Source organism: Schistosoma mansoni, chromosome 1 (genome assembly GCF_000237925.1).
Source record: "Schistosoma mansoni strain Puerto Rico chromosome 1, complete genome".
Taxonomy (NCBI): domain Eukaryota; kingdom Metazoa; phylum Platyhelminthes; class Trematoda; order Strigeidida; family Schistosomatidae; genus Schistosoma; species Schistosoma mansoni.
In genome coordinates, this window is record NC_031495.1 from 64,660,293 (window position 1) to 64,684,022 (window position 23,730).

At 37.2% G+C, this 23,730-nt stretch overlaps 1 protein-coding gene across 1 annotated transcript in view; it reads right to left on the reverse strand.

Moving 5' to 3' along the window:
- Positions 1-23,476, reverse strand: part of Smp_122550 (putative gtp binding protein) — a gene marked incomplete at its 3' end in the record, with an annotated part of 26,382 nt that extends 2,906 nt beyond the window's left edge. The window contains exons 1-6 of the mRNA XM_018795205.1: positions 23,091-23,476; positions 20,815-21,123; positions 12,209-12,513; positions 8,245-8,674; positions 6,090-6,246; positions 5,443-5,936 (exon numbers count right to left, since the gene is read on the reverse strand). Of these exons, the coding sequence (XP_018649541.1) occupies positions 5,443-5,936; positions 6,090-6,246; positions 8,245-8,674; positions 12,209-12,513; positions 20,815-21,123; positions 23,091-23,402 (2,007 nt within the window). The 5' untranslated portion in view covers positions 23,403-23,476. The remainder of the gene's footprint in view (positions 1-5,442; positions 5,937-6,089; positions 6,247-8,244; positions 8,675-12,208; positions 12,514-20,814; positions 21,124-23,090) is intronic.
- Between the last annotated feature and the right edge of the window lie 254 nt (positions 23,477-23,730).

Sequence of the window (23,730 nt, forward strand, 5' to 3'; positions counted from 1 at the left end):
CTGATGCATTGTATACTTATCTTCTGAAAGGAAGAAACGTAAATCCTACCTACGAAACAGAGCGAACACGTTTGAGGCATTTATCAACCAGCTTTCTGTTATTGATCCAGGAATTTTATGCTACTTTCAAATATTTAGTCTTAAAAATTAAAAGCACTCCTATTCAGCAGGTAACACATGAATTATGAAGATCAAGAAAGTTAGTAATATGTAAATACTGACACATAAATATTGGTACAAGGAAGCACCAGATATATATGCACCACACAAATCTCATTTGATTTGTGTGAGGGCTGTCATACTGTCCAGGTGCCCAAACTGAAGCAGGTGGTTTTCTTAGAGGGCCACACCCGGAGCCTTTGACAAAAAGCTTTGATCCACAAGGCAGTGGAGCATCGTGAGAAGACGCAGTCCCATGGTAGCCGATGACCAACGACTGATTCATAAGCCATTTGTTCCCTCAGAATACTGGAGCCCATGTGCACCATTGGTTTGGAATCAGGGTTTTCCAACTCCCCTAGGCGAACCAGCCGTGTCCACCAACCCGGTTAAAGCGCCGGACATTCGCTTTCCGTCCTCTCAATTCCGTAAACAACACCCCCTCCACGAGAAGGCAGTGGATAGGACTTCCCTGGGAGAGGCTATATACGCGTGGCCATGCATTGAGTACTCTACTTGAATGTACCAGTGAATCAAATGATCGGTCAGTTTATTTCTGAAAAGAATTACAGTTTTTCTCTTTTTCAGTTACACTTCACTCATAATCACAAAAGCAGTGTTTCAAAAAATTAAGAGTAATTTCATAACCTGACGACTAGTTGTTACACAAGAAAGTATATATATATATATATATCGATGGTGCGAGATTCTAAAGTCCTAGCCAAGGAGGCCTAAAGTCCTAGCCAAGGAGGCCTGTTGTCCTATTTGGCACAATGTTCGGACATTAAAAGTTCCTACATGTAGTTTAGAGAGTGGTTTCAGGAGACCAGGAATAACGTTCCGTGTACTCGAATCGTTTGCCCTAGCGGTGAGGTGATAATAGGACGTGGGAAGGGTTAGTCGTGGAGATAAGAGAGTTATTAGGTGTAGGAAGGATTTGAATGTAACCAACTTGGTCTAGTGTGCAGTTACGGGTATGAGGGCTAATATCACTTCCCGTCTGCCCACACCGTGGAAGGGTATTTATGAGGGACCTGAAAAAGAAGTTGGATTAATGTTGGTCTTAACGACCTGGGAGCGTGACCGCAGTATTCAAAGGACAACTGCTTGATGTCCCTCACACACGACCTTTTTGTGGGTAATTTTTGTGTTAGCCCCGTACTTGTTTGGACCTAACCGCCGGAGACCGATATCCGTGGGATAAGGAGAGGTGTGCATTTTTAGGGTCGACCTTTTCTAACCCCACCCCTCCTTGTGGGAAGACAGCTTCGCTGTTATGCTGGTTGTCTGAAAGAAACACCTTACTGCTGTCACACCTCAGTACAGTCAGCAGTACGACTTCTCCTTCAGACCTTGGGTTTGCTGCTTTTAGTTTTACCGCTCTTCAACCGACTTGTCTGGCATGGTAGGACCTTGAGGAACGATTGTTCCAGCCAGTATAGCTCGATTGGTTCATCACGATAGGCAAGCCCGACCACCACGTCAAGGTAGCAGCAACGGTCGGGTATATATATATATATATATATATGACTTGGCCATGGCTGCTACAACATGACGTGATGGTCAGGCTTGAACATTAAGACGATAAAATTGAGACATATTACCTAGAAAACTCGTTTCTTTAGATCTGATTGTGCCAACCAGATAAGTTGGAAAGCGGTAAGACGAAAATTAGTAAACTTAAGGTTCAAGGGTGAAGTCGTACTACCGATTGTGCAGAGATGAGGGGACAGTAAAGAATTTACTTCAGACAACAAATATCTCTGGAGACGCTATCCTCATACAGCAGAAGAAAGCTATTCAAAAAGTTCGACTCTAAAGATAGTGCACCTCGTCTTGCTCCATGGGTTTCTGTATCCTGAGGTAGGAATTGAAAAGTATAGGAAAAACACATTAAGAATTACTAAAAATAAGGTCGAACTGAGGCAGTTATCCTTTGAGTACTGTGGTCCCTATACAAGGTCGTGGAGATCACTTCAAACTCTGGTTCGTTTTCAAGTTTACCGGGAAGAATCACCCTTTCATGATGTGGGCAACCATATCCGCGTACCTTTAACAACACCTGAGATCAACTTGACTAACTGATATAAAAAATGGGGTGTTTCTATTTCAGTATAAAGGTTAATTTACATAATAAGTTTAAATGTGTCCATATGAACAGATGACTAAAGAAGGAAATTCGTTTGAAATGTATTTGAAGAAACAACAACAATATAATCCTCTATCATCTGTTATAATCATATGATTGGGGTTATGTAGGTAGGCGTAACAGTATTGGTAGTAGTAGTATATCACAAGTAGTATCAGCTGTTATGTAAAATAAGACAAAGAGTTACAGATTAATAATGATTTCATTTTCTTCCTTTATGTAACACATTAAGTTGACAGTCATTGTTAAGAATTATACCTGATAGTCAGACGATAAGTCCACTAGGAAAGTGGATCCCATGACAAAGCTCATTCAATTGTATGTTTTAATTAAATAACACATCACGTTTATTTTGTAGGTATTAATGCCAAGGTTAGACCTGATAGTTTCAAAATAAACTGAGCATTGGGTAGAAAGTAAACAATTAATATATATTATTTGTTATATCCCAATGAGTAGAAAAATTGTATTTCTGACATTTTGTGACTTGGCGTAAGTCACTTCTTCAGAGTAAATGAATAACCGAATTTACTCTGAAGTAGCTTACATTGACTCACGAAACGTCAAAAATACAATTTTTCTACTCATTAGGATATAAAGAAATATATTTATCAGAAGGGGTTTTGTGGAGACTGGTGGGTCCTGGGTTCGAATCCCGCTCGCGAGGCGAGGTCGTGGATGCGCACTGCTGAGGAGTCCCACAATAGGACGAGACAGCCGTCCAGTGCTTCCATGTTTTCTACGGTGGTCTAGCTTCAACTGACTCATGCTTTCAACAATGAAAAAATATATTTATTGTTAATCACGTTTATTGCTGTACAGTGAGTGAATAAAGTAAACCTTGTTTGTTGATCATTTGGAAATCAGTTTATCAAAGAGGTTTGTGTGAATAATTGTTTCATGAGTTATTCATTGGCCATGACACATTACTGAACTTTGTCTATCGAGTAATTTACTACTTATGGTTTTAGTAATGAAACATGCATTGTTAAATCACATTAATACGTGTGTATCGTAGTAGATTTTCAAAACAACACATTTGTATTTTGAGTGGTGAGTCATACTTTGTTTTTGCGCGGTTAGTGACACTATCCGGTTGTTCAAAGTAGAGTAGGTAGATTGGAATTCGAACTTAGAACTCAATGATGAAAATTAGATTGGATTAACTACTAATATGATAATTTTGATGTTAGCATTTGATTCATGGATTAGGAAAAAGACACTATGTGAGGAAATATGAAGGCCTCTTTTTTTCACTAATTCTGTTTACTTAAGAAGTCACTATGAATTTCTATATCGTATATGGCTAGAACACTAGAATTCTGACTAATAGATGGCAGGTGCAGACCCATCCTTATCTACTTAGATTTGGTTAAAAGTCATGGACAAGATGATCTCAGATGCTTTCAAAGGCATGGGGGTGGTTATCACTTTCCGAGGATCACTTCAGAGAATCTGTTATAAGTTAGCTATAACTGTCATAACTTGCTAAAATGTTGATATTTTCGATGTAAGAAGGAATGAGAGACTATAGATGAAGATTTATTAACGTGCTAAACACTAATTCCCTTACTGATATACGACTGATCGAAACAACATCAAAATATATGACTACATATATGTATTATCAGAAAGGGTTTTGTGGAGATTTCAGCATTTTCATAGTTGAAATCATGAGTCAATTGAAGCTAGACCACCATGGAAAACCTGGAAACACTGGACGGCCGTTTCGTCCTATTATGGGACTCCTCAGCAGTGCGCATCCACGATCCCACACCCATGAGATTCGAACCCAGGACCTACCAGTCTCGCGACAGAGCACTTAACCGATAGACCACTGAGTCGGCATCCAACGGTGTTAACGTCTAACTTCAACCCAGATATAGAGTTTCCTGTCCACTATATGTATTATTTAAAATAAACAGTACATTTGATAAATTTGAATTTATTGACCTGATAGTAGTTATTTATTGTCTGTTTTCGACTTCGTTATGGTTGTATTAAGGTGGTAAGTTGACAGAATATGTACAAAGTTAAGTAGGATCTAAGATAAACTTATGTAAATTACTACAGTTGACAATAATTAATCAGTAGTTTCATGTATGTATACAGTTCAAAAAACTACTTCAACTAAAAATTAAAACTAAATTACTGAGTTGTGCATATCGCTCCTTCCTAACAGTAATCAAAATGGTATGAATTCTGCATGAACTCAAAATACCATATTACACATTAGCGCAGTGAGATGAAGTTAACAAAGTGAGTAGCAAAGTTAGCGGTTGGAGGTAATCGACATGAAACCTTGTATCTACGATTTTATTTACATTTTAATCACACCGGAGGTCTTTTGCGGCATGAATAGCTCAGTGATAACAAAGCTGGGTGACACGGGATCGGATATGCCAGGGAACATCAGTTCCCTCAAGATTACAGGTATACCTTGTTGCCGAGTTTCGAATAGCACAAAACTTAGGTATAGAGTTTCCTGTCCACTACCTAAAAACACATTACATCTCAGCATAGTGCAAGCGGTGTCAAGTTACTTAGATTAGTGACCACATTGCAACACGATCAGTAAAAATTCAATCAGCGCTAAGAACTTGGCATACATGAAATTGGTCATTACTCAGTCATCAATCAGTAGCAAGGTAGTTGAAATAATAGCATCATCAATTATAGTAAAAAAGAATGAACACTGAAGGATACAGATCTAAAAGAAGATATGTATAGGGGAGTAATAAAACTCAATATGTAGAGGAAGATAAAGAGTGATTACTATTGTGTCACTGCTACTAATTCTGGATTATGTCACTCAACATCTAAACAACCACTGATGATGCAAAATCTTCCCAAACAGATGGTACATATTTACCAATACAGATGAGTTCAATGGTTATTGATTTTATTGATGTTATGTCTGTTGACCTATGTGGAACTCAATATTTTAAGCATCCGCCTGCCAATCAGGACAGAGGTTGATAGAGAATCCTGATGGGCGGCCTATGCTCCGCCACGAGGGGTAACAGGGATAAGTAAATGAGTATCAACCAGTTACTTTAGGTTCTATGTTATCTATCTCGAACAAGAAAAACAAAAAACAAATGATTTATCAATCGGAATAATCATTTACAAACCTCATTATTATTCATTATATAATCTTTCAAGTTGTTCTGTTGTATTTCTTCTTCATGTTTACATTGATATATCCTTTCTAGTACAACACCAGTTTGACAAACACATCCAGCATAAATACTTACACGTTGTCCAATTGATGGAATTGGTGTTAAAATTACCGGTGGATTACCTAATTTAAAAGATACTATAGGTAGACGACGAATTAATTTCAATTTAACTGTCCATACTACAGTGAAATTAATATAATGTTTAGATTTTAATTGTTCATTCCAAATAAATTCAAATGATGATGATGATGATAGCGGAGAAGAATCGATGGTACATGGTAATAACCCCGGTGATGGTGTTGTAAACGATGAATATGTAGTTGATAACATTGGATAAGTGAGAAGAATCATTCCACGACGTAATTTTATTGGTGAATAAAATTGATAAATATCTGACGGTGATGATAGACTGTTGACATTCTTCTTATTATTCTGTGGAATATTCTCTTCATTTCCAGTACAGTTATCATTATCATCATTACAAACATTGTCATCATTATCATTATTATTACTACCGAATAATGAAAATGATTTTTTATGATCATTCATTGTTCTGTAAGAAGATGATGTTAATGATAATGAAGTGGATGATGATATACTATGTAAGATGTTTTGACGTTGTTTATCATTCATACTATTCCATGATTTTGGTAAAAAATATACTTCCATTGATGCTGATTGTCCAGCGTATACAATATCATGTACTTGACGATTATGCATTAAACTAACAATTTGAACTGGATAGAAATCACCAAACTACAAAAAATAAACAAAAGGAGACAATTTTACGTCAAAAAGATACAATAAAAGAGCCCTATTTGTCAGTTATAACCAATGTAAAACCTGGTAGCCCCCAAATGCCCTGGTACGGTCGAGAGTGGGGAGAGTCCGCTCTCCCTCTCCAAATGCTCTCACATGGCCACGTACATACAACCATTGCCAGGGAAGTCCTACTCACTGCCTTCTCACAGTGACATTACTGTTGTTTACGAAATTGAGAGGACGGAAAGCGAATGTCCGACACTTTAACCGGGTTGCTGGACACGGAAGGTCCACCTAGGGGAGTAAGAAAACCCTGATTCCAAACCAATGGTGCACATGGACTGGCTCCAGTATCCTGAGGGAACAAATGACATATGAATCAATGGTTGGTCACCGGCCACCATGAAACTGCATCTCCTTACGATGCTCCATTTCCTTGTGGATTAGACCTTTAGGTCAAAGGCTCCTGGTGTGGCCCCCTAAGAAAATCACCTGTTTCAGTTTGGGCATCTGGGCAGTATGACAGCCCTCACACAAATCAAATGAGATTTGTGTGGCACATATGTATCTGGCGCTTCTTTGTACCAATATTTATGTGTTTAAATAAATAAATAAAAAAACCTGGTACATATGTGAATTGGTTCAAGTTAACACACTAAATCAACAAAGAGAGATGAAATTATTAAGATGAGTACTAGAGAAATAGTGTCAGTGATTAAGTACAGAAGATATCATTCTAGAAGAAATAATAAAATAGTTTCGAAATTCTGGACACAAAGGAAGACAAATAGTGAATGAATTTGAGTCATCTCAACCAACTTATCCAACTATGGGTGGCAACTATTGCATGGGGATTAGACTAACATGACTCAGACCGACGTTCAATGATTTCATAGATTGATGATACATTTTAGTTTGAGCATCTTTAGCTTTCTTCCAATCTATTGATACACCAGCCAACATCGCCCGTCGAAATGGACAGTGGTTGGACATAAGTAACATATGCTCCAGCTTCCTCAGTCCATGAAGATTCACCGAATTGGTAGTCTTATTTAATACTTAGAATTTAATTTCAGTACCAATCAATTCGTAGTCTCAGTACACACGACCGATGATTCGAAGGTATCCTATTATTAAATACTGTTAAGTTATGGATATCCTCTATTTTTAAAGGTTATGCTTCACAAGCATTAAGTAGAACACGACAAACTGCTGAGCAGTATACATATCCTTTGATTAATAGACAGATATCTTGCCTATGCTATAGGTGGCAACAAGTTGGTAAAAGTCAATCCACCAGAATTGACGAGACTTCCAAGAAATATTCAACTACTTTAGTCTCTATGATTAATCTGAGGGATAGCGTAGACAAGTCTCTCTGAAGTAAAATTTTGTATTCACAAAGTCATATTATCTCATTAAATTATACAATTTAATAATTATGAATAACAAATTATTATAGCTGAAAGCATGAGTCAATTGAAGCTAGATCACCAGGGAAAACATGGAAACACTGGACGACCATTTCGTCCTATTGTGGGACTCCTCAGTAGTGCGCATCCACGACCTCGCCTCGCGAGCGAGATCCGAACCCAGGACCTACCAGTCTCGCGCCAGAGCACTTAACCGATAGACCACTGAGCCGACATCCCATGGTGTTTATGTCTAACTCCAACCAATCCACGAAGTTGAGCAACCATTCACCAATTGTCTTCAGTGAGTTGATATCTCACAACAGATCTGGTTCGAACTCCACTAGTCACTGCTTCTCACTAGAACTCCTCGATTTACCTCTCGAAGTCAGTCACTAGTGAACATATGATGAGGAGCACTGCTCAGGAGTTCCACAATAGGACGAAACGGTCATCCAGTTTTCCCTAGTGATCTAGCTTCAATTGACTCACGCTTTCAACTATGGAAAATACTAAATCTTCATAATAAAAAAACCCCCTTCTGATAACAAATTAATTCATTATAATTGTATAAGTTTACTTGATCTGGTCCAAGCCATAAAATTTGATTATTTAATAATTGACCAAGTTGTACACGTCCAACTATAACTGGATTAGAAACACCAGGTATTTGTGTATATACTTGATTAATCCAAAATAATGTTCCATTAAAATCACGATATGTTTTAATGATTTTCATTTGTTCATGAATTTTACTAAACATTAATTGAATATGATTTTCATTGGAGAATTTATTGAATTCTATAGATTGTTGTCGTTGTTGTTGTTCTGGACTTCGACTATCAGTTGTCAATGATGATGATGAGGATGATATAGACAATGCTGGCAGTGGTGATTGATTTAAACAACTTAGACGACTTAAAAAATGCATTAAGTTATCAATACCTTGACCAGTAACAGATGAAACAGGAAAAAATGGTGGCATAAAATGATCATCATTGAAATCCCCCCTGTTAAAGAATATAATAAGAATGATAATAATACATTTTTATTATTAGTATAGAGAGTTTATGGAGATTGTAATATTTTCGAAGTTGAAGTCATGAACTGATCTTAGATAAACCACCGTTGAGAATATAGAAGTACTGCACGGCCGTCCCGTCCAAATATGGGACTCCTCAGCAGTGTATAACCACGACCCTGCATGCTGGAATGGGACTCAAGACCTTTAGTCTCGCATGCGAACACCTAACCATACTACAGCCGTTTAGAGGTTGTGTTCTTGGGTCCCATTCCAGCGTGCACGACCGTGAGTGTACGCTGCAGAGGAGTCCCATATTTGGACGGAACGGCCGTGCAGTGTTTTCATGTTTTCAATGGTGGTCTATCTAGGATCAGTTCGCGATTTTAACTATGAAAATACTATATTTGTAAATATCTAAATGAGTAATAAAGATGAGTTTCTGACGTTTCGTGACATGGTGTAAGCTACTTCTTTAGAGAACAAATAACACTAACTTCGACTATTTCTCCTCTGTGAAATCAACTTACACTAAGCAGCTGAATGTCCGAAATTCAATTTTCTATCCATTGGGATATTAGAAGAAAATTATAATTTTGCTAATATAAACAATCAATCCAATATTACATTTGTTTGAAATTTGAAGTACGAAATGACCGTTATCTTAGGATATAAATAACGATAAAGAATGGGTGCGAATACTACGCATCAGTTAATTTCGGGTCTTTTCAACCATTGATTACGATCATTGTGTAAATCTACATTCGAAAGCCTATACATCTATAGAGATGGTTTAGTGTAAAAACTAATCAGTTCATAGATTGATATCATTTCTTTATTTGACTCTTCCTAGCTTTTTAATAAAACTTGAACCATCTTGTTATTCAACATTGGAAATCAGTCAGTCAGCTACAACGTAGGACCAGGCACACATATGCATCGATCCAAGTTGCCATACCTCGTTAGCACAACAAGATGAACACTGGATTTATAGAAGTAGTTCATTTAGTGGTGGTAGTATATAAAGGTTGTATATAAGGATATAGTATAGGAAGGAAAAAAGTTATGAAGCAATTTTAATCTCATGGTTTAAGGGAAGGTAAAGAGTGTATACACCTGCGTCATTGTGATCGATTCTCAGCCATGTCACCCACAGTCTCCAACCATTGGTTATGATAGTCACATGGACCTCAACCAAGTAGTCTGCATCTACCAACATCGCTCAGACTAGAAGTTAGTGACCTCAAGCACTGATGCCACGTTTTGGTTTGGCCACACCTAACTTCTTCCCAACCATCACCAATACTAGTTAGCATAGCGCGTCGTGGTAATCGGTGTTCAGGCATACGTAACACGTGGCCCAACCATCTCAGTCGACGAAGATTCATGACCTCATCAACTGATTTACCATCATTCCCTAATACCCTGCGTCGAACCTCACTATTACTTACCTGGTGATCCCAGAAGATGCGAGCAATATTTCTGAGACATTTGTTATCAAATACTAGTAACTTACGAGTATCTTCTACTCTTAATGACCACGTTTCACAGCCATAAAGTAGAACAGAGCGAACTGCTGCGCAGTATACTCGTCCCTTAATTGATAGACGGATATCTCGTCTTCGCCATAGGTGATGTAAGTTGGCAAAATCCAAACGAGCTTTTTGAATCCGTGCTGAGATTTTATCAGACACCAACCCATTAGGGCTGATTAGACTTTCAAGATACGTGAGGTTGTTGACGCATTCGACTAATTCACTCCCTATCCTTAGTTCAGGTGTTGATGCAGGCCAGTTCTGAAGCAGCAATTCGCATTTCGAGGGTGAGAAATGCATTCCAAACATCCTGGCATTGCTACTCAGTGCTAACAGAAGATTCTACATTTTATCAGCGTCTTCAATACTGTAAATAGTAGTAAGCAATTAGAGTAAGATATATGAAACACTCTTTTATAGAGATGTAACTATTTGTTAATTATTTGACTGATGTACAGTATTCCAACAAGTTTCTTTTAATATGAAAAAAATAAAACCAACTATTCAGTTTGATAAATCATGTCATTTTAAAAAATAACAACAACAACAAACGATCTATTTGTAGTTTCTTTTCTTTGATCCATGTGATTTAGATAAAGTGAAGATTATAATGAGAGAAAAAAAGAAGGTCAAAGAAATAGAGAGTGAAGAAATAGAAATATGAAAAAGTGTATATTTAATGAATAAACTATTATTCTACATAGCTGTGTGTTGTTGTAAGCAGAGATGGATAGTGGCTAGCAGTGGAATCCAGGACACGTCAGCTGGATGTACCTGCATCTCAGAGTTGATGTTCACTGTGGGACTTGAACCCAGTATCTTTCTCTTCAAACGCCATCACGTTATCCACTCAGCTACTGAGTCCTGATAGCCACTTGCTTGTGTGATGGGGTGAAGTTTAAATTCACTTAGTATTGTTTGTTTGAATCTTCCCAAATAAGATGAAACGCGCGTCCTGGATTACATTGCTAGCCACTATCCATCTCTGCTTATAATGCTTGTGAATTAAGGCTATATCGAGGCAACACACATATTATGAATATATGCCAATTAGAGACTGACCAGTTGCAGTCCTAAAACATCAATGGGAAGATTCAAACAAACAATACTAAGTGTGTGTTGTTGTATTTGTAAAAGTAAAAGTGACCAAAGATAAAGAATATAACTTGAGAAGAATTTACAGAATGACCATCAAGTAGTGTACACGTACTTACTGTCCAATAGTCAATGAATTCATGTACTGATATTGTACCTCAATTTGTTCGCCCTTAAGCTTCCTTCTAATCTACTTTTACACCATTATTATAATAAATACGTTGCATGATGTAAAACTACATACAAATTGTATAATCTTTACAATCCTTTCTTTAAACAGAAGGGGGTTTGTGGAAATTTTTATAATTTTATAGATGAGATCATGAGTCAATTGTAGCTAGACCACCATGGAAAACCTGGAAGCACTGGACGGCCGTTTCGTCCTATTATGGGACTCCTTAGCAGTGCGCATCCACGATCCCGCCTCGCGAGCGGGACTCGAACCCACGACCTATCAGTCTCGCGCCAGCGCACTTAACCGATAGACCACTGAGGCGGCCGGCATCCAACGGTGTTAATGTCTAACCTCAACCAATCCACGAAATTGCGCGATCATCTTTCATTGTACTGAAGTAGATACCTGTCTCTACCTGACATGGATTCTTTAACTGATGGTTGTTGTCAAGGTTTTATGGTTTTCCTAACGAAAAAAACAAATCATGAGTGAATACAATTATTTTGAAAACAAAAAGTACTTTATAGGTATTTTACATAGTACAGCTTAAAGTACAAAAACTGACATTTTAACAACGACAAAAAAACACAACTTTTTAAAAATGGCATAGTTGAATTACCTAATTGAATTCAATTGACAATGATTTAAAACGGAATTCGTTCGTGATGTCAATGGTGATGATGATGCTGCTGCTGATGATGATGGTAAACCATAAGACCATGCATTTTGAATTTGTTTAAATTGATATACTAATTGACGATAAATTGTTTGAATACGTTTAATTTGTTCTATTCCATTAGATAATTGATCAATTTTAGTTAATACAATAATCATTGGTAAATTTAATGAATAAATTAATTGTATATGATCTAATCCTATACTACTTAAACCAATAGTTGCAGAGATGACTAAAATCCCTATAATTGGTTGATTACAAGCAATACCAGCTAATGTTGTACGTTGATATTTTGAATGTCCAGCTAAATCAAGTAATGTTAACAAGTTGGATGACATTCGAACAATCTTGAAAAAACAAAACAAAAGATATGAAAAGTTTATGTTTTGTTCACTCAGATAAATGTTTGTCATATGTAGAGGTTTGCTTCTTACTATGCCGCGTACTACTACTGGACTACTTGAACGATCGAACCCGCAATGTCGCAAGAGAGAAGGCAGAAGACTAGTAAGTAGGAACGTTTATTCCCCAAAACAGTGTCAAAGTATAGTACAGAAATCTCATGTATTTATAGTTTTTGACTGAGAGTAAATCATCATTTCGGACAGCCAATAGGCACATAGGGGGTCATTCTTATTCATCCAATGGGGAAGCTACACGTTGACATTCTAGAATACTCCCCCCCTAGCAGTGATTGGATGGAATGTCTTCGGCTCTTTCTGGGCTTCTTAAGGCTTCCTAGAGTTTACCAACGAGCCATCCTTACATGTTAGAAGTTGAATAAGAAACAATTGACAGTTCTAATATCCAACATATCTAGTTAACTCAAATTATGTAGCCTCCCCTCTCTTTTCATCATCTCAAGAAGCATTTAAAACTATCTAACACCAAGGGTTTGATAGTGTAGTGGTTATTGTGTTTACTTTACACACGGAATGTCCACGTGTTGAACCAAGATTTCAACAGTAGTGGGTGAGTGTTCGAAATGTTTGGGATTTAGCCATCAAGGCTCAAACCCCATTCCGCTTACTTTGGTTCGGGTAGCCAGGTAGTTTCATTGGTTCTCACGCTTAGAGTGTGGCTTGAAGATTAGCACACAAAGCTATAACTGGTAAATAAATTGACGAAAAACAAAGTTGGACAAAGTTATGTTATACAGACGTCCAAGTCTGATACTGATTTACATGCTTATTATATGGGTATCAAAACAAGTAACTTGAGTGAAGAAACAAGAGTGAGCATTTATTGGCCAACTGAATCGAAATCGTGTGCGCAACTCAATTAAAAGCGTAAATACATGTCCCCCATAAAGACATATTTTCAACAAATAGCACATGTCTATTCCCTCAGAAAGTTAAGCCATATCTTGATCAATAACGTGCCTGTCAGCGTCTTTCACTTATCATTTGTCCTATGTTTGATTGTCTCGGGGCATCAAGCAATCTGGATACAAAAATCTAACTTATACATTTCCCACTACATTTTTGACTGCTTACAGTTCAAAAAAGAAAATTAGTGAACATAAGGTGGATTTCACGCAAATATTTTGAATCGGTTGATGAGACAGTGAATCTTCATTGAGTGAGGTAGCGGCTAGAAGACGTGTTACGTAAGCCCAAGCAAAGACTACCTGATTGGGGTCTGCACGATAATTGCTATCATCACTGATCGGAGACGTTGATTGATATGGCTGAGAACGGGTTAAAGTGATGCAGATACATTCAGTCTTTGTTATATCTTACATCAAGAGGTTCAAATTTAATGCAAGTCTTTCTTTTTAAATAAAATTATCTATGCCTAGTCTTTTCAATTGCTATTGATACCATTACTACTTTGGTATTTGCCTTAAAGATGTCATTTCATTATGTGGTAACTTAAACTGATGAGAATGTGTATAAGGTTTAATGTTCCTTATAACTAACCAACTGAATAGACTACGAAAATTGTCTGAATTGAAAAATGATTTAGAGACTACAAGAGTCAGTTTGACGTCTTTTTGTAATTGTCACAAAACGAATTCTATCGATGATTACGAGCTAGCATTTTCACTGAATATGCTAAGGCGATATATATATATATATATATATATATATATATATAATTCTTCTTTGCAGAGATAATTAATACTAATTTATTCAAATTAATTAAGATGGACTTTGTAGATGTGTTATTTTTCAAACAGTTCGGTAAGAATGGATATCGTCTGGTCCTATTATGGGACTCTTCAGTAGTGCGCATCCACGATCCCACCTCGCAAGATCCGAACCCAGGACCTACCAGTCTCGCGCCAGAGCACTTAACCGATAGACCACTGAGCCGGCATCCAACGGTGTTTATGTCTAACTTCAACTGATCCACGAAGTAGAGCAAGCGTTCACCAATTGTCTTCAGTGAGTTGATATCTCACAACAGACCTGATTTGAACTCCACTGGTTACTGCTTCTCACTAGAACTCCTGGATTTACCTCTCGAAGTCAATCACTAGTGAGCATATCATTATTATTACTATTATTATCAGACTGGTAGGTCCTGGGTTCGAATCTCGTGAGTGCGGGATCGTGGATGTGCACTGCTGAGGAGTCCCACAATAGGACGAAACGCCGTCCAGTGTTTCCAGGTTTTCCATGGTAGTCTAGCTTCAATTGACTCACGCTTTCAACTATGAAAATACTAAGTCTCCACAAAACCCCTTCTGATAAAAATGGATATCTACACGAAATATTGAGGAATCACAGTTCAAGTACAACTCATGACAATGTGGTAGCAGGGAATAAGTAAAAGATACGAAACATCTCATTTGATGAAGGTTTATAGCTTCATCAATTAATTTTCCAATACACTACATCTAAATTCAGTTTTTGTATTCAGCAAAGATGATCAACTAATCTAAGATATATACGATAAAATGCTTGGAACATACATTTGCTTTCAATATTCGAAGGTAATGTTTTTGATCTATAAAGCAATACAGAGTGAATTGTTGTACACTAGATTTGCTCTATAAAAAGTAAACGACTATTTTTGTATCTGTGCTAAGATTTAGTTAAATTTTGACGCACCAAAGCATATCAAACGCTCAAGATAAGCTTTGTCAGTATATCCGATTAATTTGCTTTATATGAGATGATACTATACAAGAACACGGGCAGCGTCACTGATGAACACGGTGGATCTGATGCAGATGTGAGGGAGAGGATCGGAAAAGCAAAAGCAGCATATTTACAACTAAAGAACATCTGGAACTCAAAACAATTGTCAAACAACACCAAGATCAGAATTTTTAATACAAATGTCAAGACAGTTCTACTGTATAGAGCGGAGACATGGAGAACTACGAAAACCATCATCCAGAAGATATAGGTGTTTATTAACAGTTGTCTACGCAAGATACTTCGAATCCGTTGGTCAGACACTATCACCAACAAGCTACTGTGGGAGAGAACAAAGCAGATTCCAACGGAGGAAGAAATCAGGAAGAAGCGGTGGAAGTGGATAGGACACACTTTGAGGAAATCACCCAACTGCGTCACAAGACAAGCCCTCACACGGAATCCTGAAGGCCAAAGGAAAAGAGGAAGACGAAAGAACACATTACGCCGAGAAATAGAGACAGACATTAGAAGAGTGAACAAAAACTGGATAGAACTAGAAAGGAAGGCGCATGACAGAGTGAGTGGGTTGGAGAATGCTGGTCGTCGGCCCATGCTCCATTGGGAGTAACAGGCTTAAGTAAGTAAGTACGTAAGTATACAAGAACACAAATCAATTTTTAAAGCAACATATTACATTTAGGTGATATATGGATTTTGAAAATTTCCACATTTTCACTTGTGTTTAGAAGATTTACGATTTTGTAGGTATTTATCAAACAGGATTACATCATTTGCACACTTAATGAGAGAGGTGTTTTATAAGTAAAAGATCAAACTCCTAAACATTAACCAAATAAAGTATTATTTGTAGCTGAATATCGATCAGTCAGTCAGTCACAACGTAGAAATCCGTACGTACGTACATAAGTTTGCCATACCACATTAGCACAGAGATCCAGTTGTCGATTCAAATCCTATAGTGCTATCATCTCACGAATTTCAACCAGGTAGTCTACACCTACCAGCATGGCTCAGTCCACTTGTAAGTGACTTCATGGATTTGTGCCATGTTTTGGTCTGGCCGCACCTAGCTTTCTTCCAACCTACTCCTACACTATAAAACATTGCACGTCGGTGGTTGGGCATACGTAATACGAATCCCAGCCATCTCAACTGATGAAGTTTTACTACTTCATCAATCGATTTGCCTTATTTACAGGTTGATAATCGTTTATGAATAAAATAACCGTTACAGATAATCTTGTGACAAGATAAAAACAAATAGCGAGAATAAACAACCATAAACTTATGCGACCAGTTGCAGTGAACTGAACCTGATATCTCATAACCTATGTAATGTACCAATATCATTTGATTCATATTTATTAATCTTATTATGGGGCGTAAAAACTATACATATTGTAAATAACGTATTAGTTTCTGAAGCAATATGTATTGGGTTCGAGTCTGTGTGAATATCAAAACCGAGAATACAATTAAATCTTACTAACAAGTCCCAAAACAGGACATAACATATATCTTGGATTACATCGCTAGTCACAATCTATACAATTTGAAATTCTTCATACAATAACCATATAGCGGTAATCAGCTCAAGATGGTCATATACCAACATAGACTGATCAGTATTCAGTTCTGAATATGAACACTCAGACAACACCTGTGCTGCCTATTGATTTCACTGTTTTCTTGAGAAATAAAAGCGCTCTTGAAAGTCTTGTCTTTTCATGGTTGGGTGTTTTGATGTGCTGGTGAAGTGAATCAAGAACCATCGAATAAGGAAATTATCTTATTCGAGTGAGTGAAATCAGTACTACAACTAATGGTATAGTTGGATTCCAAACATAATCATACATAAAAATAAATGTGAGTCAAAACCTAGTACTTGGTAAATGGGTTACGTAAAACTACAATGAATCCATCAATTTGCAACGAAGGTAGTTAATGAGTTTAAACCACAAATGATGGATTTATTTTTCATTCATTAAAAGATTTTGGCCATTTAGAAATTATTAGCATAGGGGGGGGGATTTGTGGAACTTTCACAGTTTGATTTAGGAACTGATGCCAGTTCTGGAATTCTAGTGTGGTGTGGGTTACTTATATCCACATTAGTAATATATAACGGTGGTCGAGCATTGAATGTATTTCAGTAGAAGATAGATAACGAAAGAACGGGAACGAAACGCAATGGGCATAAAAATGCATGAACAATAATAATCAATGACGATGGACTGATATTCGCAGAAGGAATGGTCAAGAGAGACAATTGATTGATAATTTGCAAATTAACTATTTACTATATAGTTCTCATATTTTACTGAGATATTCTGTAATTTTGTGCCTAAATAAATCCGATTGTCCCCACTCGTTTTCTTGTTCACTATGCTGGTGATAAGCCGTGACCAGTGCAGTTTAACCGTGTCGAGTGTGGGACGGTTATCTCCCGCAGGCAATTAATAAAGATTAAGTGATAATAATAAGATTTCCGACCATATAATTTGTTTTTATGAGTTGAAAAACAGTTAAATATAATTTAAAAATGATCTAATTATGTAGTTTGTTTCAACTTAATATTATTCTCTCAAGGATCTATACCTGTAAGTGTTTAAACACACTGATTTTATTTATTTATTTAAACACATAAATATTGGTACAAGGAAACACCAGATATGTATGCGCCGCACAAATCTCATTCGATTTGTGTGAGGGCTGTGATACTGCCCACGTGCCCAAACCGAAGCAGGTGGTTTTCTTAGGGGGCCACACCCCGAGCCTTTGACCTAAAGGTCTAATCCACAAGGCAGTGGAGCATCGTAAGGAGATGCAGTCCCATGGTAGCTGGTGACCAATAATTGGTTCCTACTCCATTTGTTCTTTCAGGATCCTGGGTTTTCCAACTCCCCTAGGTCGATTCTCTGTATCCACCAATCCGGTTAAAGCGTCGAACATTCACCTTTTGTCCTTTCAATTTCGTAAACAACAGTAATGCCACGAGAAGGCAGTGAGTAGGACTTTCCTGGCAATGGTTGTATGCACGTGGCCACGTGAGAGCATTTCGAGAGGGAGAGCGGACTCTCTCCACTTTCGGCTGTACCAGGGCATTTGGGGGCACACTGATTTTAAGGAGTGGAATATTATATGTGATTTGTGCTTGTGGAAATCACTTAGTGTAGCTATTTGCAGAGAGGTGTGAATAATCGATCCAGACGTTGACACGCTTTCAAACAATAGGCGATAGATTTGAATTCCCACTCCAACTGTCAACGTTTAAGCAGTCAGATAATATTAGTAAACTCCATATAATAGACTCAGTTTATAGTTTAGAGCATAAATTCGACAATGGTTATTAGTTTGGATGGTTAGGACATGTACGACGTTCGCCCATCCACCAGCTACATAGACACGCGATGGTGGCTGGTGTAGTACGTTGAAAGAAAGCTAGGGGGCCCGAACCAAGACATGGCATCAGTCTTTGAATACAATAATTCCTGAACTGAACCATGTAGGTAAGGGTGTAGACTACCTCTCTGGAGTTACATTGATTATCGTAACCAATGATTAAAGACTTTGGGTGATATGGATCTGAATCATTTTTTATGACACAGGTCTTTCCCCAGATTGCCCTCAAATGCCCTGGTACGGCCGAGAGTGAGGAAAGTCAGCTCTCCCTCTCCAAATGCTCTCACATAGCCACGTGCATACAAACACTGCCAGGCAATTCCTACTCACTGCCTTCTCGTGGCATTACTGTTGCTTACGAAATTGAGAGGATGAAAAGCGAATGTTTGACGCTTTAACTGGATTGGTGGATACGGGGAATCGACCTAGGGGAGTTGGAAAACCCTGATTCTAATCCAATGGCGCAAATCAACACGAGATGAAAATATCATGATAAATACGGTAGTAGTAATATCAACGATGGTTAAAGAAAAACATTAGGCAGATAAAAAAGTACATCACGATGAATCCAAAAAAATTCGTAGAATAAGAGATTTAGATATACTCTCTGAGTTCAGGAAAGACAAAGGATGAATGGATCTGAATTGACGTTAGTGATACTATCTAATAAATAAATCTTTCCATAGTGATAGAATCTTAGGGGAATAAAGACTTTAAATAGAATGAATTCAAGTAACAAGTAAGTGAAATCACGTTGCGATCATGGCCGGTTATCATTTGATTATTATTTTTTTCATTACACAAACAATTACCAGGATCTAAAATAGTAAGTTGTAACACAAATAGAAAAAGAATAATCATTCTATTATTCCCCTAATATTTTCACAAATGAATTCATATGTTAATAACTATCAATTGGATTAGTAATTATTATCAGCTGTCACACCATACCATACAAGTCATGTGTTTAATAATAGGGAAGTAAACCATATTCACTAGTTATATAAGTAAATTTACAGAAACATTTAGTGTAATAATCATACAGAATAATGCAATCTGTTTACCAAGTCAGTCAGTCACAACGTAGAACTTCGTACGTACGTAAATCAATCCGAGTTTCTATACCACATCAGCACAAAGATGCAGTTGTCTATTCAAATCCCATAGTGGTAGAAGTAGTAAGAGTATAAGCATTATGTGAAAGATTAGGGTTTACCAAGTAACAAGTCTTTGTACTTGATTTTGTGGAAAACTGTGAAAAAGACCCCTCCTAGCAGAGTAAACTAATGTACATGAAATAGGATTTGAACCTGAAGCCTATTGATTAAGAGTCGATGGTTTTAACTACCACGCCACATAAAAATAATGAAGAGTTTAAAGTGTGTAAAAAGGCAGATAGTTTAGACGAGTCCAAGTTATCGTAGATGAGGAAGAGGGTCAAAGCTGTTGATCACTTTTTATTTCAATCAATATTTTTCACTGTTAATTACCATGATAATTTCGTCCTAGTGTTGTCAAGAAGTGTGGCAGCTTGAATGTGGAACTATAGACACTTTTTATTAAACTTATTCAGAAGAACAGTTTCTTAGTTCTCATTTTAAAGAAATAAGCTATGATAGGTCTGCAAAAAGTGAGTATCGTCCCAAATAGGCAATCTTGAAATTGATGTATTAAGCAAAAAGAGCACAGTAAATGTAATCACATTAACAGTAATAGAGGGGTAAAAGTAGAAATAAAATATAGGAGGCTGGTAAAAAAAACCACTATAAATAGTGGAGAAATAAAATGTCCTAGAGTGCAGGCGCTGTCTAATACCCTGATTTTCTTCAGTTAATATCAATTTGTGGAGATAATTATTTTCAGATTAAAGTTAGTATAGACTTATTAGACTTTGTAAAACGAAACTTCTAGTTGGCCTGAACAAATAGCCTGGTAGCTACAACGCTCTATTTTTGACTATTAGTCAAAGGTTTGAATACTGTCCTACCTACTTTGGTTTAGGCAACCGGTTAGAATTTTATTAGCTCACACACCTAGTGTAGTCTAAAGCCGAGTACACGGATATGTACTCGGTGAGTTACATTACAAGAAAAAAATTTGATAAAATAGTACTAAATATAACATTCGACTTACACCATCATTAGTTGTCGGCGCTAGACGAACAAGCACTTCAATAGCTTTACGGCATTCTTTATCTGATGAAATAGTTGTTGGTTCAATAACACACTCTCTGAGGGGATGAAGAGTAGAGTTTAGACGCTTTGCCATTCGTTCAAGTGTTGTTAACGAACTGATTAATTCAGATGGACGAAGTCCACTGACATGACCATCATCATCTACACCTAATTTATAAATGGCTTTGCCTCCACCTTCATTAAGACGCCATTTCATTTGAGTAACAAGCTGTTCAAAACGATTTGGTGTAGGATCAACCAATTTCCGCTACATAAAAAAGAATCAGTTAAGATTAGTGTAAGGAAAAATTTACGATAACAGAAATAGAAGGGTATAAGAAAATATTCACGATTAAACCACTAGCTACAAATCACTTACACTTAATTGAAGATTAGTGGAGTTGTACGTTATTAACATAAACACGACTGTCAAACATTTAGCTTTTTTAAAATAATTTTTTAGCCCCCTAGAATAGACTTATCTGTCATTTATAGCTACTACGGTGGGTAGTTTTAATGTAGATAGGGTAGGTTGGATCGACAGAGGTTGTGGTGTCCCAACTTAACGGACAGGTAACAACGACTGACTGCAACAAATATGTGCAGACAAAAATTTATTTCGAGAAAACGTTCGCTTTAAGCATGCATGGTGACATGCCACATTGACTCAATGATGCACAGAGATAGGCTTTTATAGCCTTTAATTGATTCCAGTGAATGAGAATGAGTGACAAAATAAAGAACCTCTTTAAATTCACATATTTCGAATGATCTCGTTGGTAGTGACAGGAGATAAGTGAAATAAGAAAGTATTTTAGAAGCGAATATTTTAGATATTTTTTATGCAGGGACCATAAAAGATGCAGTGGTGGTCTTATGGCCAAGCGGTTCGACTTGAAGCCAGTAAATCCGAGATTCGAACGCCGTTGCAACTACCTCGGTTTCGGAAACCGAGTAGTATCGTTAACCCTGACACTTAGAATGTGCTTCACACCCAAGTACCTGGTGAATGGGGTAATTCATGGTTAATTTTTTACTCGCAACGTCTAGGAGTCATATACATGAAAACAGACAAATTATAAATTATAAGTAGATAGAAATACATGCATAGATGTACAAGGTCAAAGAACTTGATCAGATTAAGACATTTAATGGCTAGACAAAGACAGATCAGTAGAAATGTGGTAAGAATTGCTAAAAACCCACTATTAGTCATCATGAAACGGACCAGTGGTTAGTTCTCACCTCATAAGGACACGTTTATCCATCTTACTGAATGTACGGAAATTGCAACAGAAATACGCCTTCGCGTGCAGGTTGAAGACAAAAATGTCAAATATGTATCTAAGGAAGGACTAGTTAAGAACTCAGTCGACCTATGTGGTCAAATAACGTGAAATAACTTTCGACCCATTGTGAAAACAAATATTTGTTAGAAACCTCAAACGAAATGCTTGGAAAAGTCAGTCAATTCCGATAGTTTTAATTTAGCAAAATAGTCTAAAAATTCTAAGTCAACACTTAACAAGGCTTTAAATTCCAATCTAAGCACGTAGACCCTAGCTTCGGAAAGCGGGACTAGTCCATCCGTGAAACGATGCAAACCTGGTATACAGTCTGACTAATTCTTCATTTCAGATTCCTTTATTAAGAAATGGTTTAAACGTATTATTTTTATACAAATTTTGAAAGGAATGCTCGTGCGCTGGAACTTCAAAGTAGCAGGTCGACTCGTATTCAAGCTTCTTTTTTCTTTATATACGTAAGTTCCCACTTACATACATCAGTGATTTACCGCCAGTAAACACAGAAGTTTGTCAAGCCAAAGCTAATCCAGTCAAGTTATACCGGTGAATCAATGAAGACTGAGAAGAGCTACGGTGCAAAAATTAAAATCGAAGTGGGAGTTAGTGCTAGGGATTAGGATTGTGTGTTAGGGTTGGGGTTTTATGGTCATAAACCGTCATTGTTTACACTGCAGAAATCATAAAAACATATCCGACTACTGACTCATGACATAACAGGACATCCAGTTATCACCGTCTTATCATTGGCCAAAACGGTTAACATCTTCGAGTTTTTCGGCAATATAACTCAGGTTTGTCGTTTATACCATACTGTATACAGACAGTCGGATGCCTAGTGATATCATATACACGGGAACGGTTAATCATATACCACTGGCCTAAATACTGAACATATTATTAAGGCAACACATAAAAATAAATTGCTTACTTTATACTCAATATTCCCTTCTTCTATCTCAGGAGGAAGAATATGTGGCATCTTTGTAGAGATGCTTCCACAGCTGTAGCTACCACATATGCGACTATTGGGAGCACAGTTTAAGCTAAGGAACGGGTTGTGGGCATTATCTGAGCTGTTATCCATAGTTTTATTTTTCTTGATATGACCTCTGAAGCTTTTGCGTTGTTGTGGGTCATTACGAAAATTAGTTGGCCGTGTGAATGATTTTGCTGACTTTTCATTCAGCTTGGACTTCGATGTTTCATTACTGGTTGAAAAATACATAGATAGTTCATCCATCCCAACATGTAAAGACGAAGCAGAAACTATTAGCAAAGATAAGATCTATGCCTTTCCGACGTCCGCCTCAAGGTCAAACCGGGATCATTCGACTTTTCCGCTACCAACATCCATTATCCTAGCTTTGACGTTCGAACTTTGTCGGGGGAAACTGATAGTTAATTGTTTTTCAAGGTTCGTGTCTGAATTACAAGCGCTAAAACATAGATTGTATTGATAGCAAGGTAGTTTTGCAAGTAATAGTTACAAATGAGTTGTTTAGTCCCGTAAAGCTACGAAATCTGTTAACATAAACGTAATACGGTGTAGCAGTAAGTAGATCACCAAA